At 48.1% G+C, this 18,112-nt stretch overlaps 1 protein-coding gene across 1 annotated transcript; it reads left to right on the forward strand.

Moving 5' to 3' along the window:
• The first annotated feature begins 6,329 nt into the window (after nucleotides 1-6,329).
• Nucleotides 6,330-17,608, forward strand: TLDC2 (TBC/LysM-associated domain containing 2). Its single transcript, XM_008575348.1, has 6 exons — nucleotides 6,330-6,412; nucleotides 7,845-7,994; nucleotides 8,667-8,819; nucleotides 10,625-10,720; nucleotides 16,124-16,197; nucleotides 17,261-17,608. The coding sequence occupies exons 1-6, from the start codon at nucleotides 6,380-6,382 to the stop codon at nucleotides 17,394-17,396; spliced, it is 642 nt and encodes a 213-aa protein (XP_008573570.1). The 5' UTR covers nucleotides 6,330-6,379; the 3' UTR covers nucleotides 17,397-17,608.
• Nucleotides 17,609-18,112: the final 504 nt, after the last annotated feature.

An 18,112-nucleotide genomic window follows, 5' to 3' on the forward strand; every position in this document is an offset into this window, starting at 1 on the left:
GTCTTTTTACTGACCGGCAACGGGATCGCAATCCTCGGTGTTGCGCCCGCACCGCGCTCAGCCAGTGAGCGGGAACCGGTCTGTATGTGGGATCCGAACCCTCAGGCGGGAGCGCCGCTGCGCTTCCCAAGCGGCGCACTTATCCAGTGCGCCACCGGGCCGGCCCCAATAAATGTTGTTTTAAGCCACTAAGTTATGGGGTCATTTGTTACAAAGCTATGGGTAAATGGGACGCATGACAAAGGTCATACAGCTTGAAGTGGCAGAGGTGGGATTGATTTGAACCCAGGGCCACCCAATTCCAGAACCTATTGTGCTGCACTATTGGGCTGCAAACTGTCCAGCTCAGGCACATGGTGTGTGCTAAATAAAGCTCTATTCAAGGGACAGCCCGGTGGCACGCTGGAGAGTGCGCCGCTTGGGAGTGCAGCGGCGCTCCCGCCGAGGGTTCGGATCCCATGTGGAGACCGGTTCCTGCTCACTGGCTGAGCGCGGTGCGGGCGCAACACCGAGGATTGCGATCCCGTTGCCGGTCAGTAAAAAAGACAAAAAGGAAAAAAAAAAGCTCTATTCAAGAAGGAATGTGGGCCTGGCAGTTAGCTTGCTTGGTTAGAGCACAGACTTATAAGACCAAGGTCATGGGTTCGGATCCCTGTAGTAGCCTGCCGCCAAAAAATAAAAATCTATGGGACCAGGTGAGGTTACTTAGGGAGAGGGTCTATAGAGGGAAGAAAAGAGCTGATCTAGAACCAGGATTAAGAATTCCTGGTTTTAGAAAGTGCGTAAAAGAGGAGAAACCAGCCACAAAAGACAAGAGAGGAAGTGGCTGGTGAGGTAGGAGGAAAACCAAGACAAAATGTTGTTGGGAAGCCAAGGCAGTAGTGTATGTAAACAAGGAGGAGGCACCCCGCTGTCCAGCTGCAGAGAAGCTGGAAGAAGCTGAGAGCCGAGAAGTGCCCCCTGCACAGGGCAACACGGAGGCTGCTAGGGACCTTGATGAGAGCAGGGGTGGTGGGGACAGAAGGCACAGGGATGGGATTGAGGAGTGAACAGGAGGTAGAGGCAGAGTGGAGAGAGAAAAGAAATGGAGCAGTTGTGGAGGGCACCATGAGGAGGGGGTCAACAGGGAGGGGCAATCGAGGGCAGGAGAGAGGGACAGATCCAGGGGTGGGGACTGGCTTTGGCTTCTGTTTTCTCAGTGAAGAATGAAGTCACTAGCTGCTAGTGAGGAGGACAGAGACCATACCTAACTGTGATCGATCTCACTGAAGGGAAGTCAGACTTCCTGGCATGTGGGAGGGAGTATGTCACCCGTGGAGTTCAAAGTGAAGGCAGTGAGCCCAGCGAATGCCAGATGTGTTCCCTTCTGGTCATTTTCTCTTTGACGTTTTCAAGTTTATTTTGCATAGCTACAATCATACTGCATATACAATTTTATTTTTATTTTTTTTATTTTTTTATTTTTTTATTTTTTAAAAGATGACCAGTAAGGGGATCTTAACCCTTGACTTGGTGTTGTCAGTACCACGCTCACCCAGCGAGCTAACCGGCCATCCCTATATGGGATCCGAACCCGGGGCCTTGGTGTTATCAGCACCGCACTCTCCCGAGTGAGCCATGGGCCGGCCCATGCATATACAATTTTAGATCCTGCTGTTTTCACTTAACAGGGAAGCAAAAGCATTTCCCCATATGCTTATAAACTCTTTGCAAACATCACTTTTCATACTTAGAAATAGTCTACTGAGTGGACAGTCCATGGGTCACCTCACCTTTCCCCCTCATGATGGACACACATGGTCTCCTGGAAATGACCACTGCAGTTCTGGAAGAGGTGATGGGAGGCTGGCGGGAAAAAAGAAGACAAGCTCTGGTGCTGGAATTCCATCATGGAAACTTTCTAGGGTCCTGTTATAGGGCAACTGGTGCTCCATACTGAGGTTATGTGCTGAGTTTTCCTGGACGTGAGGACAAAGAATGGGACAGCAAGGCAAACCTCACTGGCTCCTCAAAGTGCCTGATGGTTCAGGTATTGCGCTTAGGGGAGAAGGTGGTGGGAGAAAGGCAGGAAGCACCAGGCATGTGACTCCTGAGCTGTTTTTAGCTTAAACACATATTGCAACAGCCGTGTTTGAGGTGGCAACAGAGCCCTTCACCTATCTGTTTTCCCCACAATACAAGTCCTTTTGGCATCCCACACTTCCTGGAGGGAGCATTGCCCCCTGATACCTGGCCATGGGAATGGTATCTGGGGATCCAAGTCCTCTCCACCGAGACCAGCAGGACAGGGCCTCTTTTAACTAGGTGAACATGGAGTAAGCCACCCATGAGATAGTAGGCTCACTCGCCCAGCAGAGGCTGGGTGACCATTTGGAGTGCATATTTTCCAGCAAACTTCTGCCCTGAATGGAGGCCACTTGCTCTGGGACTGGCTGAAGCCCCTTCCAGCTTTTTTTTTTTTTTTTTAAATAAAAAGATGACCACTAAGGGGATCTTAACCCTTGGTGTTGTCAGCACCACGCTCTCCCAAGTGAGCCACGGGTCGGCCCAGAAGCCCCTTCCAGCTTTTTTTTTTTTTTTAAATAAAAAGATGACCACTAAGGGGATCTTAACCCTTGGTGTTGTCAGCACCACGCTCTCCCAAGTGAGCTAACCGGCCATCCCTACAGAGGGATCCAAACCCATGGCCTTGGTGTTATCAGCACCACACTCTCCCAAGTGAGCCATGGGTCGGCCCAGAAGCCCCTTCCAGCTTTGAGGCTGAATAACTCAACAACACAGTAGTCATCGAGGTCCTACTGTGAGCCAGGGACAGAGATGTAAGTCCCAGTGACAGAATGCCTACTGTGTATCAAACATTGGGCTTCCTGTGCACACCTTCACCTAATGTCCCAACAGGCCAGTGAGGAAAGCCCTTGTCCCATCTGAGAGAGGAGAAACCAGCCAGGGCAGAGCCTCCCAGTCCTGTGATTCCCTGGCAGCATGGGGTGATTGACGGGCAACCCCACAGCATTGCTGTTTCCTGTAGCATTCAAGGGAGGGGTCTTGAATGGTGGGCTTCAGGCACCAGGGGGTACCTGTGGTGAGAAGTTCCAGATAAGAGCCACAGAGGCAGGAGGCCAGTATCCCCCATCCCTTGGGGCTGTTGGGGGCAGAGCTGGGGACCAGAGAGGTGACAAGGTCTTATTTGTATGTATTTGTGGGATTTGAGTTTCTGATGTACGATAATCACTTCACTGCCAGGACCACCCAGCTGGAACTGGAGCAAGCTCAGGGCCAGTGCCTGCTGCCTCTAAACTGGTATAAGAGCCAGGCAGGAGGGCCTGGAGCCAGGGCTGGGACAGAGGTGCCAGCCAGCTGCTGGGGGGCCAGCAGCTAAGGCTGCTTCGTGCATACAGACTACGAGGTGGGCAGGGTCGGTTCTGGATGGGGCACCCTCTCTGGGGCATCGGGGAGACGTACTAAAGAAACCCTCACTGGATAGGCTGGAGGAGGTCACCAGGGGCCCAGGGGCTTGGCACGGTGAGTACATTTTTCCATGGTTCCCTCCTTTCCCTTCCCCACTGAACTCCTCACCCTGAGCATGACCGAGTGACTGCTTGTCCCAGGGGTGTCCAGGTGGAGGCTGAGTGGCCACTTGTCAGGGATTCGAGCCCTGGATCTCTCAAAGAGGCAGTGTGGGGGGATGGTAATAATCGCCATCGTTTATCCAGCACTCACCAAACACCAAGCGCTGTGGATTATCTCACCAAATTGAGGACATGGAGGATGGAGGCCTGGTTTAGCATCCTAGCTTGTCAGGCATTATCTTCACTTACTCTTACAGCAGCCATATGAGGTAGATGTTAGTATTTTACAGAGGAGACTGAAGTATAGAAATGTTAAGTAACTTTCTCAAGGTTGCACAGCAAAATAAGTGGCAAAACCAGGATGTGAACTCCCTGACTCCAGAGCCTGGGCTCCTAACCACTGTGCTCCACTGTAGTGTGACTGGTGAGTTCCTTATTATCCCCCCCGCCTTTTTTTAAATGTTTTTCGTGTGTGTGTGTTTAAAATTTTATCTTATTTTTCTGCAGCTGTCTGGTATGAGGATCTGAACCTGGGACCTTGGGATTATAAGGCTGCACTCTCACCAGATGAGCTAACCAGCCAGCCCTCCCTCTCCTTTCTGGGCAGCAGTCTCCTTGTCTGTAGTTTTTTTTTTTTTTTTTTTAAAAGATGACCGGTAAGGGGATCTTAACCCTTGACTTGGTGTTGTCAGCACCACGCTCACCCAGTGAGCGCACCGGCCATCCCTATATGGGATCCGAACCTGTGGCCTTGGTGTTATCAGCACCACACTCTCCCGAGTGAGCCACGGGGCAGGCCCATCCTTGTCTGTAGTTTGAGGGCATAAGGCTTGATGATCAGAAAGATATTACCCTGAGGGCTGGCTGGTTAGTTCAGTGTGTGCCGTATAAAGCTTTACTACATCTTAGAATGTAAAAAAATAATATTAACAAATAAATGATTTTTTTAAAAAATAAGAAGGAATGTAGAGCTGGCCTTTGGTTAGAGTGGGGTGTTATAACACTAACATCAAGGGTTCTGATCCCTACACTGGCCAGCCACCAAAACAAACGAACCAACAAAAAAACTCCACAGATATTACCCTGAGATTCCCTAAAGTTATCTGGACCAGGTTGAAACACCTGGGAGACCTTGTTGGAAACACTTATCGGGAAACTTTGAAATTTATAAACACGGTTCATTACAGTTTTGCTTATAATCACAGAAAATTAGAAGTAAACAAAATGTCCAACAGTGGGGGAATAAATTATGCACATCCTATGATGAAATAATATGCAGCCATTCAAAATCATGTGTTAAAAGGATGCCGAATGCCCCTTCTTTCATCTTTTGCTGCCTCTGAGCAACATTTCGTGTGTAGAAGCCTCTTTATATATGTTTTAGAGGCTCTTTTTCAGCACCTCTTTAAAAAGAAAAAAAGAAAACATATTTATTTTATTCTAATTGATTCATATCATACATTGTGTTCCAAATAGGAGAGAATCACATTTCTTGGAGTATTTAATTGATGGAAATCCAAACATCAAAGCAGTAAACAAAGTAAACTTTAAAAAAAAGGCATAGAGGGCCGGGCCCGTGGCTCACTCAGGAGAGTGCGGTGCTGATAGCACCAAGGCCGCGGGTTCAGATCCTATATAGGGATGGCCGGTGCGTTCACTGGCTGAGCGTGGTGCGGACCACACCGAGCCAAGGGTTGCGATCCCCTTACCGGTCAAAAAAAAAAAAAAAAGCATAGGACAACAGGTTGGCATTAGAACAAAGCAATCTAATCAGTTTTTGCATATTTCCGTCATAACATTTTTTGAATGAAGAAATAGTAACGTTACAAAAGGTGTGACCTAAGTAAATTGTTTGTATTTATAAGTTTTGTTTAATTTTTTAAAGGAATAAAATAAATAGCAAATATTTTGGCTTCATTTTGTCATAACTCTTATTCGAGGAACAACATTGTTCTAATATGTAAAGGAAGTTATAATGAAAAAAACAACAAGGATGCTGAGTGTCATTGGAAAATTCTCATTTGTTGCTAAGTGGAAAAAGCACTTTGTAAATTTGTAAATGGTATGATCCCTTTACAAATATATGTATATATATGTCTATATGAAATAAATATAAAAGACTGGAAAAAATACCCAGGGATTGAGAATTTATCTCTGAGAGATGGAATTAAAAATATTTTGAATACTTCTTTATTCTTTTCCAAATTTCCCAAATTTTCTACAATAACTATGTATTACATTTTTAGAAAAAAAATTTCTAAACATCTGTCCTTTTGGTCTAGGCATGCCCCCTTCAAGCTTCTGCTATAGTTTACTCACCAGCTTTGAGAGGGAACTGAATCACAGGCTGTCAGTCCTGTGAGGGTCTCTGAGGTGATCTGGTCCAACATGTTACATGTGGGGAAACTGAGGCCCAGGGGTACAAAGGGGCTTATCCTCTGGAACCAGAGGCCTCAGACCCCAGCTTGGGCCTTCGGCATCTGCCCAAAGGCCACAGTCCCCAGGCCAGGCTGCCAGAAGGGCAAAGTGGGTGGAAGGGAATCACAACTAGAATTTGCTGTGTGGCTAACGTGTGTTAGCTGCTAGCTGCAAGTGAGGCCTTGAATGCCCGAGTTGCTCACAGACCCACCCAGTGGCCATTCGGCCTGGGAGTGAAGGTGAGAGGGAGCAAAGAGCAGCTGGGTGGGTGTGGAGCCAGCTGGGTGTGCCCCAGGTCTCTCCCTGTCATCTTAGGCCTTGCCTATCAGCGCTTCTTCCACTGGCCAGGCTGAGGACTCACTCGCTGCCCACGGCTGAGCTGGGACAGGAAAATGAGAGGTCTCCGCTGGCGTTACACTCGGCTGGTAAGGGGTCCAGCTTGGGCTGTGGTTTAGGTAGAGAAAGTGGGGCAGGTGAGATCTCTGGCAGGGTAGGACCTGGGCTGCAGGCAGATGGTTTGTCCCCCTCTCAAGACCCTTCCCAGCTGGCTTTGGCTTTATTTATTTATTTACTTATTTTAAAAGATGACTGGTAAGGGGATCTTAACCCTTGACTTGGTGTCGTCAGCACCACACTCTCCCAAGTGAGCTAACCAGCCATCCCTATATAGGGGTCTGAACCCATGGCCTTGGTGTTGTCAGCACCACACTCTCCCAAGTGAGCCACGGGCTGGCCGAGCCTTGGCTTTAGATCAAGGATTGAATCAGGAACCTGGGACATTAGCCTCCAGCCCCATGGTCCTGAGACACTCAAGGAGGACAGACCACTGTCTCTGTCCCTTCCTCCCTGGAGTAGGTGCCTGATGGAGCTCTGTCCAGAGGCCCCACACAGCTAGAGCCCCCTCCTCAGGCCTGAGTCTGGGGAATAGGGGAGGGCAAGAGAGGGGGTAGTGGCCATCTCTCAATTTTTAAGAGGTCTCACCTTCCTATGAAAAGCCCCGAAGTCATTGTGTACAGACATGCACACATGTGTACACACACACCCACACTCAAACATACACTCTGGTAAATAGTAGAAACTCGAGGAATGAATGAATGAATGAATGAATGAATGAATGAATGAACCAGCATACATGTCCACTGACACATGCACATATATTCACACAATCCCAACTCACACTCACAAACACATTGATATGTAAACACATAAATTTACACTCAATACCTTCTCACACTCTGTTTTAAGCCCACACACAATTCACGTGAACAAACATATTTTACATGAACCTCCATATACTCTTACATGTGACTTCATGCATCATTTCACTGGCTGACAGGCAAACCCCTGGGCTTCATTTTCTTCCTTTGTAAGATGGAGAAGTTAGAAGCATATTCTTCTTAGGATTCTCAGGAAAATTCAAAGATACCATGCACAGCAAGCTCTTAACACAGGCCTGGTTGAGTATGGGCTGTATTAATGTCAGCCATTACCATTATCATTATTATTGCTGTTGTGATTATCATGATTTCATGTACAAATATACATGATTTCAAGTCGTAGGGCTGGGCTGCCACCTGCCCTTCTCTCCTGCTCCCAAGCTTAGAACTTGATCCCTGGCACCTACTCTGGATCCAAAGAAAACAGGCAGACAAACTGCAGGCAGCACCGTGTGCCCTCAGCTGGCAGGGCCAGGGAAGAAGCAGGCTGGAGGTGGGAACAGAGTCCTGTCTGCCTTCGACATTCCCCAGCTCCCCTGGGCTGGGCTGGGGGTCACAGGATCCTGGGAAGGGGGTGATGAGGCTCTCAGGCTCAGAGATAGTGTCCCTCGACCCACCAGGCCTCTTTGTGTCTTCGCAGCCAAGCCAGGTGGAGGATGCCCTTTCTGGGGAGGAGGGTGAGGAAGAGGAAGAGGAGGCAGCCCCAGCCCCAGCCTCTGCTCCTGAAGATCCCATGGAGCTGCAGCTGATGGAAGCCAGCCAGGTTCTGGGTGCCTCGGAGATTAGGCAGGTTTGGACACTTTTCAGGGATTTCAGCCCTGAGGGTCCCACCCTCCTGCCCTACACCAGTTACACCCAGGGGCATGTGGGGTCTCTGCTGCTCTGTCCCCAGCTCACTGCCTCACCTTGGGCAAGTCATTGCTTCTCTCCAGGCTTCCTTTTCCTTTCTTGTAAAATGACTCAGTAATATTAGCACGCCCATCTTTACTAGGCCAGGAGGTTAAGGATATAACGAAAGAAGTTAACTGATAAATAGAACCAGCCCTTGGAAACTGAGGCCAAAGCTGGGCTGGGGGTGGGAGGCTGAGGTGAGGGGATTGAGAGAAGGGTTTCAGCATTTCATCTATTCTCTGGTCTTTGGGGGAGATTCCTGAGAGAGACCTGACCTGCGTTTGAATCCTGACTCTGCCCTTTACTCCCCATGTGGGCTTTGGGCAACTTGCTCCACCTCCCTGAGCCTGTTTCCTCATCTGTAAAATGGGAATAATAACCCCTGTCTCCAAGGGCTATTGCTAGTGGGCGTGAAAGTCCCTGGAAATAGTAAACTACTCCATAACCTGTAAAGCACCAGGCTTGTATGAGTGGTAGCTGTTTAACCCCAATCCTCCTGGGTCCCCGAGGATATGATGGAAGGAGGATGGGAGGAGGAGGATTCCCTCACTCACCTCCACCCTGTCTCCAGCTCAGCCTCCACCTCCCCCTGAGAGTCACTGGACATCCCTGGAGTCTGGTCTTCTGCACGTTGAGGGACGGTTTCAGTCTGCGGAGCCTGTATCGGCAGATGGAGGGCCACAGTGGACCGGTGCTGCTGGTGCTGAGGGACCAGGATGGGCAGGTGAGCTGGGCGGGGCCCCAACCTCAGGCTCTGGGGGCTCCCAAACAGACACCAGTTGGCTGACCCAGGACAGCCTCAGGGAAAAGAAGAGAGGCCAGAAGAGTTAGACTAAATCACCTATAATGGACACTGATGGTGACATTGAGATCTCAGAGCCATCCCCTCATTCATTCACTAATTAATTCATTCAACACATGTATATTAAGCACCTTCTATGTGCCAAGTTAGGCGTGGAATAGAGCAGGATGAACTCACAAAAATGGTCCCAGAACTCTTGGAGCTAATAGTCTAATGGGGGAGAAGTTAGACATTAAACAATAATCATTTGACTATAAATGTAAAACTGAACCTTTATCCTCAGAAATACAAGAAAATATGGGGGTATCTTAAGCAGGGGATCTACACCTTAATGATCAGTGTGTGTTTTGAAAACATACCCTGGCTGGTGGAGAAAAATGGATTGGAGGGGGTAAGAGTGGAAGCAGGTCAGTTAAGAGGCGGCCACAGGTGGCTCCTGCATTTTAACAAGAGGAGCCTGGAGACAGCAATGCCTGAAGACCAGCTGGCCTCTCTAATGGTGGAATTTCAGGCAGAAGTGGGGGAACGGGAAGCTGGTTTCAAATATTCTTCTGTGAAAGTAACATATTACATCTGGGACATATCTCAGATATCACTTGGATAGGAGCTCTTTCCTCAAAATGCTGATGGAAGGACTTCCTGCCTGAAGGCCAGAAAATTCACTCCCTCCAGACAGAGTCTCTTCCATGTTAGAAAACTGCTGACAATAAAGAAGTTTCTCATAACATTTAGCCAAAAACCTTTTCCCCGTAGCTGCCCCCAGTAGGCCTGTATCGCTGCCACTCAGCATTGTTTATAGGTGTGGAAAACTGCAGTCCACCTAATGATCCCACCAAGAGAAGAATGGCTGAGTAAATTATGGTCCTTCCATATAGTGACATATTGGACAGTCAAGAAACATAATGTAGAACCATAGCTATTAAAAGTGTTAAACGCAGGGTATGAAAGGCATTCTTGGGACAACTGGAGAAAATGGAATATGAACTGGCTACTAGATAATATCATGAAATTACTATTAATTTTCTTAGGTGCAATAATGATATTGTGGTTATGTAAGAGGAAGCCCCCATTTTTAGGAGCTGAACCATTTAGGGGTAAAGGATCATAATATCTGCATCTTACTTTCAATGGGTCAGAAAAATATATAAAGAGAAAGAGAATGTAAATCTTGTCAACACGTTTACAATTGCTGAATCTAGGTGGAGGGATTCTGTACTGTGCTTTTAACTTTTCTGTATGTTTGAAATTTACAAAGAAAAATGATGAGGAAGCAGCTTACAAAATGGATGCGTTATATAGGATCTTGTTTTTGAATAAAAGTATGTATGCTGGCATTAAACTGATGTTGGTAGGAAATGCACCAAAGTGTAAAGTGTAGTTACGGGAGAGGAAGAAGGGGGATTTGAGGATGGCTTTATTTATTTATTTTTCTTTCTGCTTGTCTATAACTTCTACTTTTCTAGGAAGATTACTTATGTAAAATAAGTATATTTAAGAAAAAAGTAGGAGGTCCTGACAACCCAGAGGAGGACGCCGGCAAGAGCTCTTCCTTGGGGAGAGTTAAGGGAAAGGCTGTGGCTGACGGGCCCCAGGAGGCCTCCCCCTCCCTTGCAGGCTCCCCAGGCCCCTCTAGGCTGAGCCTACACTACTACGCCTGAAGAACGAGGGTTGCCAGAGGACTCCCAACTCCCTTCTATCGGCAAACCGCAAGTTCTTCTGCTTTCCAGATGTTTGGAGCCTTCTCTTCCTCGGCTATACGACTCAGCAAAGGATTCTATGGTACTGGCGAGACATTCCTCTTCTCATTCTCCCCACAGCTGAAGGTGATGTTCTCAACCTTCCATGTGGGGGAGTGGGGTCTATGGCAGGACAAAGATCCCCAGGTCCCACTGGCCCCCAGCTCCATCCTCCATGCTGGGCTGCTTGGTGTCCCTCCATCTTTCCACAGGGGGAATGCAGCAGGGCAGAGGTGGGCAGAGCATCTCCCTTGGCCTGCCCATTAAAAAAAAATTGCTCAGTAGATCTCTGGCAATCACTGATTGGCTGAGGGGAGGAAGGACGTTGCTCACCAAACACAGGCTGGAAAGACAAGATGGGCCCAGGTGCAAGTAGACCTGAGGGTGTGGCGGTAGGAAGACGAAGAAGGATGTGTCCAGTAGCTTCTTATGATGGGGTGAGGTCACCAGCTAAGAGCAAGGATGGAGGAAAGCATGCAAAGGCTTGAAGGGAGAGAAGGTATCACATAGATTGCAGGTGTGGGTAGGGAAGCCCACTAGAGAAAACTAGAGAAACAGAAGGACAGCTCAGCAGTGTTGATCAGAGGTTTGGGGCTGAGTTTAAAGGCGAGCTGGGCACTTGGGTGCATGGTTTCCTCCAGCGACCTTCGGCTCCTCAGCTGCAGGTACGTAGAAAGGGGATGGGAGGGTTCATCCAGGACGGGGTTTTGCCAACCTGGCTTAACAGAGGCAGAGAGAGAAAGGAGGTTGAGGGAAAAAATTTAAAATGGACCACAGAACCCAGACTGGACAAGGAGAGAAGGAAAGCCAGAGGAGGACTTGGGGCTACTGAGAGAAGATGAACTCAATGGATGAGAGGTTTCCTTAAAGGCAATGGCTTGGAGCAGTGGCAGCAGTTGAGCAATGTGTTGGAAGACAGGATATGGTAGACAGGGAGAGGGACATGTGATTACTAGGGAGGAGCTGCCTGCGGTCCTGGAGAGGACAAGTTCCCGGATGTGACCAGGGGAGACAGTAGCTGAAAACCTGCGAGAGGTGAAGAGACAGGGAGCTGAGGGGCAGGGTGGGCAGTCCATGTGGATGGTGACACTCACCAGGGAGATGGGAAGGAGGGGGGATGTGGAGTCAGAGCTCAAGTCTCTGATGAATGACAAGCAGTGACAAGGAGTTCGGTGAATGCCAGGCACAAGGTGACTGGTACAGTCAGAGGGCTCGAGTTGCCAAGGAGTTGGGGCTTTTGAAGGAGGAAGGAGAATAATAGTCCCAAACATCTTCCATCTAGAGATTTTCTGTCTCTGGGTTATTTCTTGAATGAAACTACTGAGCATTACATATGCTGGGCACAGAGCATACTACTTTTACTACTAATAAAAAGAACAGCAGAGAATGGCTACTAATCTACCACCTGCCAGACGCTGTTCTCAGATTTTCACAAACCAGCCCATTTAATCATCACAATCCTATGAGGTATGTGCTATTATCACCCCCATTTTACAGATGAGGAAACCAAGGCACAGAGAGGTTAAGTAATGTACCCAAGCTCACATGGCTAGTCAGTAGTGAGGACGAAATGTGGAAACAGGCCCTGGAGTCTGAACTCAACTACTGCATTCCACTACCTCTCTAAATTGCAGAGGGTCCCAGGCTTGGGTTGCTCCCAGGTTAGGGGAGGAGAGATGGTCACAATATAGAGCAATAAGTGCTGTGAGAGAGGCACAGAGGATGAGAACCTGTGTCAAATGAAGGTGGAGAGATCTAGGGAGACTTCCTGGAGGAGGAGCTACTTGAGCTGGATCTTGATGGATAGATAGAAGATCACCAGGTGATGGAGGATCTAGGAGGAATCTTCTTGGAGCATATGCAAAGGCACAGAAACTGGAGAGAAGAGAAGGGACATGAGCCAGCCTGGTGGTGCACTGGATAGTGCGCCGCTTGGGAAGCGCGGCAGCGCTCCCGCCCGAGGGTTCGGATCCCACGTACGGACCGGTTCCCGCTCACTGGCTGAGCGAGGCGCGGGAGCAACGCCAAGGGTTGCGATCCCCTTGCCGGTCCCTGGTCCGGTACGGGGGCAACACTGAAGGTTGCGATCTGTTGCCGGACACGGAAAAAGACAAAAAACAAAAAAAAAAAAAAAAAAAAGAGAAGGGACATTTAGAAACCCAAAAAGATGAGTGGAGGAGGTCAGAGTGTGTGAAGCATATTCCTCTGCATAGGCACAGTGTGCTCTCAAGAAATATTTGTTCACATTTTGTTCAATGAATGAAGAACTTGTTCCAGGTGTTCTGGTTTGCTATTAGAGAGCTCTTCTCCAATGTCCAGACTAAGATACGTACAGATGCATCCAACTATACAACCCATCTGGTCTCCTGACAAGGAGCTTACAAGGAGCTACGGACTGGACTGCCTTGCTAGAGGCAAAATGAACCCTATCTATTGCATTGCCTCTGTCTGTCTTCTCGGGAAACACAAAGGGGTCAGTTATGCATGGTGAACCAGTGCTGGATACTAGTCATCGCCACCTCCCTTCCTGCATTCACGCACTAGAATTCTAAAGTTCCTTTCCTCCTACTGCACTGACAATTCCTTGTCAGAATCTATTGCTGGGTCCTCCTCATCTCCCCAACCTTTTACTTCAGAGCTCAGTTTTTGGTTCTCATCTCTTCTGCACCTCCCCTGATTTCTTTTGTGGTCTTGTCCATTCTCACAGCTTTCCATGCCATCCCTATGCTGATGGCCTCTTCCCTAGACTCCAAAAGCACAAATATCCAACGACTACATAGCATCTCTGCCTGGCACTCAGACATGGCAACTCAAGCTTAACACGTCAAAAACTGAGTTCCTGGCTTTCCCTCACAAAATCTACTCCTCCTGCTGTCTTCCCCTTCAGTTAGTGGCACCTCCATCTTTGCTGCTGCTGAGACCAAAAACCTTGGCGTCCTCCTTGAGTGTCAGTGAATCCTGACAGTTCTGCCTTTTCTCTATACCCCAAATCCACTGCTTCTAACCATGTCCTTTGCTGTCACCCTGATTCAACTGCCATCATGACTTCTGCGTGTTCCTGCTATAGCCTTCTAGTGGGTACTCCTGCTTCCACCTTCAGTCAGCACAGTAGCTGGAGTGACCGTTTTAAAAGGTGAGTCAGAGTATTTCGCTCTTCAGCTTCCTTTGTCACTTGGAGAAAAGCTAAAGTCCGTACAATGACCCACAAGTCCTTACACTTTCTGGTCGCTCTCTGATGTCATTTCTTGCTACCTTTTCCTTTTCCTCACTCTGTTTCAACCACACTGGCCTCTGAGCTGGTTCTCAAACATGCAGGACTGCTCCTGCCTCAGGGCCTTTGCACGTGCTGTTCTGCCTAGTGTGCCCTTCCACTGGATCTCCACACGGCTCAGTTCTCAGCTCCTTGAGGACTCTGTTCTAATGTCACCATCTCAGTGAGGACTTCCCTGACTATCTGATTTAAAAAGACAACACTCCATCCCCTGGAAACCTTTCTTGCCCTCTGTATGTCATTTCTCTCCCTAGCATTTGTCACCATCTAACATGCTATTTCTTTTGTTTCTTTAACTGTCTCATCCCACTAGAATGTGAGTCCACTGAGGCAAAAACTTTTGTCTATTGTTCACCATTCCACCCAGTGCCTAAAACAGTGCCCAGTGCATAAGTGCTAAAAAAAAAAACTTGTTGAATGAAATGATTTTCAGGGAATCGCTACCTGTCTCCCCAGCCTATAGTTATGAAATCCTACCCTTTCAAAAATTGGTTAATTATTGGGCCGGCCCGGTGGCACACTGGATGGTGCGCCGCTTGGGAAGCGCGGCGGCGCTCCCGCCCGAGGGTTCGGATCCCACATACAGACCGGTTCCCGCTCACTGGCTGAGCGAGGTGCGGGAGCAACGCCGAGGGTTGCGGTCCCGTGGCCAGTCCCCGGTCCGGTGCGGGGGCAACACTGAGGGTTGCGATCTGTTGCCAGACACGGAAAAAGACAAAAGACAAAAAAAAAAAAAAAAAAATTGGTTAATTCTTGCCTACTTTGCTCTTCTGGCACTTCTTGTGTTCTTCATGAATTTCTAGCCGTTCCTTGACCTCTATGCCAAGTAGCACCATGAACTTGGTCTTAATTTCTTCTGTAGCAATGTTTAACTTTCTCCTTCAAGTCTGAAGGTCATGTCCTTGAAGAAAGTAAAGGAAGAGTTGAATGGTTCTGTCTACCTGTGATCACTTGTTAATATTACCTCATCCCTTCTGAGCCAGGACTTATCTTTTATTAGTCAATCTTCTTGCTAAAAACCCTTTCGTTGATCACAGTACTTTTTGCAACTAATTACAGGGAATGGTATACTACACTTTTGTGGCCTTTTCGATATTCTTTTGTTGCCTAATTTGACTCTTGAATAATTTATTCACCCAATAGACACCTATACCGTGTGCCAGGAATATGGCCAGGAATCAAGACAGGCCTCAAGGAACATACATTTTAGTGGGGCGGACAATGGCACGATGACACCTGAACAGAGTTATCTCAAAGAGTGGTGAATGCTGAGGAAAATAAAACGGGGTCTGGGAGGAAGGGCTACTTTAGACAGGGTGACCCAGGAAATCGCTGAGTTGACATTTTGGCTGAAAAATGGGAAGTAGGCCCTTCGAGGATGTGGGAGAAGTGCATTTTGGACAGAGGGACCAGCAAGTGGGTAGGTCCTAGAGCAGGAATGAGCTTTGGGTCCAGTATCACTGAAGTGCAGTCAATAAAGGGAGAAGAGATCAGAGAGAAAATCAGGGGTCACAGCAGGTGCACTTTCGGCTATAGTAAGCAATTGGATTTTATCCCCATTGCAAGGGGAAGCCACTAGAGGGCTTCAGGCAAAGGAGTGACAACATCTGATTTAGACTTTGAACGGATCACTCAGATTGCAGTGAGGAGATGGGATGTGGGCAAGAGACAGTGGAGGCAGAGGGACCGGGTGGGAGGCTGTGATCCACACTGGAGTGAATGTGGTTTAGATTGGGCAGGCAGCAGAGAGCGAAGATACACAGGACAAAAATGGTGGTAGTCAGGGTATGTCTTTAGAGCCCACGGGACTTGCTGATGAGCTGCATGTGAGGCAGCAATAGAGAGCAGACAGCTTGGTGGTAGGTACCTGGGTGAGAGAAGATAAAAGAACTAGTTAATGGTAGTATCAGTCCCAACTCCTGACCCGGACTTTTCCTCTCCTTTTTCCAGCTTTGGAAGCAGCAAGCCTGAGAGGTTTTTGTTCTATTCCTAGGGGGCATCTAGGCTGTGGGAATTCAAGCCAGAGGGCATGAGGTGGTGAACTCCAAGGAGACTGAAAAGAGAATCTCAAGAACTCTGCGCCCAGAGTACTTCCTGCAGCTTACTTGGGGCCTGGATGCTCTGTTCCCTCCACGACACTGCCATCCAGTGGTTTAGAGTCACATTGCAGGGGCAGGACTCACTTGCCTAGTAACCAGAACCTTTCCCTATCACTCCAGGTCTTTAAGTGGACAGGAAGCAACTCTTTCTTTGTGAAAGGAGACTTGGATTCACTGATGATGGGCAGTGGCAGGTACGTATCTCAGTCCTCTTGAGTCTTAGGGTGGTCTGTGTTCTGGTCCCTTTCCCTCTCAAACTGCCGGGCTAGGCTGTCCCAGACAAAATGGGGAGACTGGTGGTTAACTTTCAGGCCCTTCCCTTCAACATCTCCATCATCACCCAGGTCCCCAGCCAACCCCTTCAAACTCACTCTAAGCCAACACTGAGAAAGGATGCATGAACTCTCCCACCAAAGTGTTCACAGTTGGTGGCAGCTTGGTCTGAATTTATATAACTTTGGGAATGCAATTCCACATGGTTGGATGGAACTAGAGTCAAGAGATGGGCAAGCCTCAGATTTACCAGTCAGCCCAGTACTCCTAGGGGACATAACTCATCAGAGGAAGGCAGGCATATGCCCAGGAACCTGGCTGGCGTGCGTGCACGCATATGCGTGCGTGTGTGCGTGTGTATAGGCAGTGGAGCAGTTTAGGCAAAAAAAAAAAAAAAAAAAAAAAAAGTTGGTCTTGCCCCTGCTATGACCTTTAAGTTCAAGCAGAATGAACAGAATGTCTTACCCTGAGGGTGAAGATGAAAGGACTGCTTGCTTAGTAACAGGGAACTGCTTTGCTCTCCCAACTGCTGGGAAAGCCTGCAGACAGGCAGCTTGGTACAGAACACATCAGCTGTTGCTGATTGCTGATTTGCAGTTATTCACTTACTGGCTTGATCCTAGCTTTTCTGTCAAATGAGGGGATTGGAATGGATCTTGTCTGAAGTGTTTTAAACTCTGAGTCCACACCCTTGAGACTTACTCCTTTGATTAAACATTGCCATCTTAAAAATGTTCCAAATGTTCTAACACTGGGATGTGGTGATGGTTGCACCACTGTATATATTTATTAAAATCACTAAAATGTTTTTTAAAATGATATAAACTCTATGGGGAACCGAAATTCATGATAGACTGGTTTAAGATAAAACATGGGCAAAACCACGCTGCCATCACAATGTGTCTGGGGTCGATGATGGTGGTAGATCCTAAAGGTCTCACCACGCAGGACTGAGCCATGCCAAGATTTCCCTCTTCTTTTTAGTGGCCAGTTTGGGCTGTGGTTGGATGGAGACTTGTATCATGGAAGAAGCCACCCCTGTGAGACCTTCAACAATGAGGTGCTGGCCCGGCAGGAGCAGTTCTGCATCAAGGAGCTGGAGGCCTGGGTTCTGAGCTGACACCCTTGTGGTGGGCAGCCTCCTGTGGCAACAGGTACTCAGACCTGCTCATGGATGCCGTCCAGGCCTTCCTCACTCAGGGCAGCCCATTCTGTCTTAAAGACACGGATGGTGAAGTGCCCTAGTGTTGACTGTGGCTGTTGGCCAGCCTCCTTGTCACTTGGAGACCCAAGACAGGGATGGGGGCAGGCACTGCTCTATTGTAATGGTGACTGCAAAGGAGTGAAAGATACTTACATCTTACCCAAGCAGCATAAAGTCCCTCCTGAAAATTATCTTTTTAGAATTCTACAACTAATACATGTTTATTGTAGAAAACCCAGCAGACATTAAAAAAAATTAAAACTGGGGGACTGGCCGGCTAGCTTATTTGACTGGAGTGTGGTGTTATAATACCAAGGTCAAGGGTGTGGTAGCATCATTCCTTCTCTTGCCCTGTTGCCTGTTCTAGAACACTGAGGGCTTATCTGCCACCAGTGTGCTAGATGCTTACAAATCTGTTTTTCAATTTCCTGAGGAAGATATGAAAGCAGCAAATGAACAATATGAATATTTGGATAAAGAAGTTGAAACCTTTGTAGATAGGAACCTCAGGGAGGTTAAAAGAGAGGAAGGAGTATGTTTTCTGGAATAGGAGCTTAGAAAACTAAGAAAACTAAGAAAACCCATATTGCTTCCCATGCTAGTCCCTGCCTCATGCCAGAAGGAAAAGATTC

Source organism: Galeopterus variegatus, unplaced genomic scaffold (assembly GCF_000696425.1).
Source record: "Galeopterus variegatus unplaced genomic scaffold, G_variegatus-3.0.2 Scaffold59, whole genome shotgun sequence".
Lineage (NCBI taxonomy): Eukaryota > Metazoa > Chordata > Mammalia > Dermoptera > Cynocephalidae > Galeopterus > Galeopterus variegatus.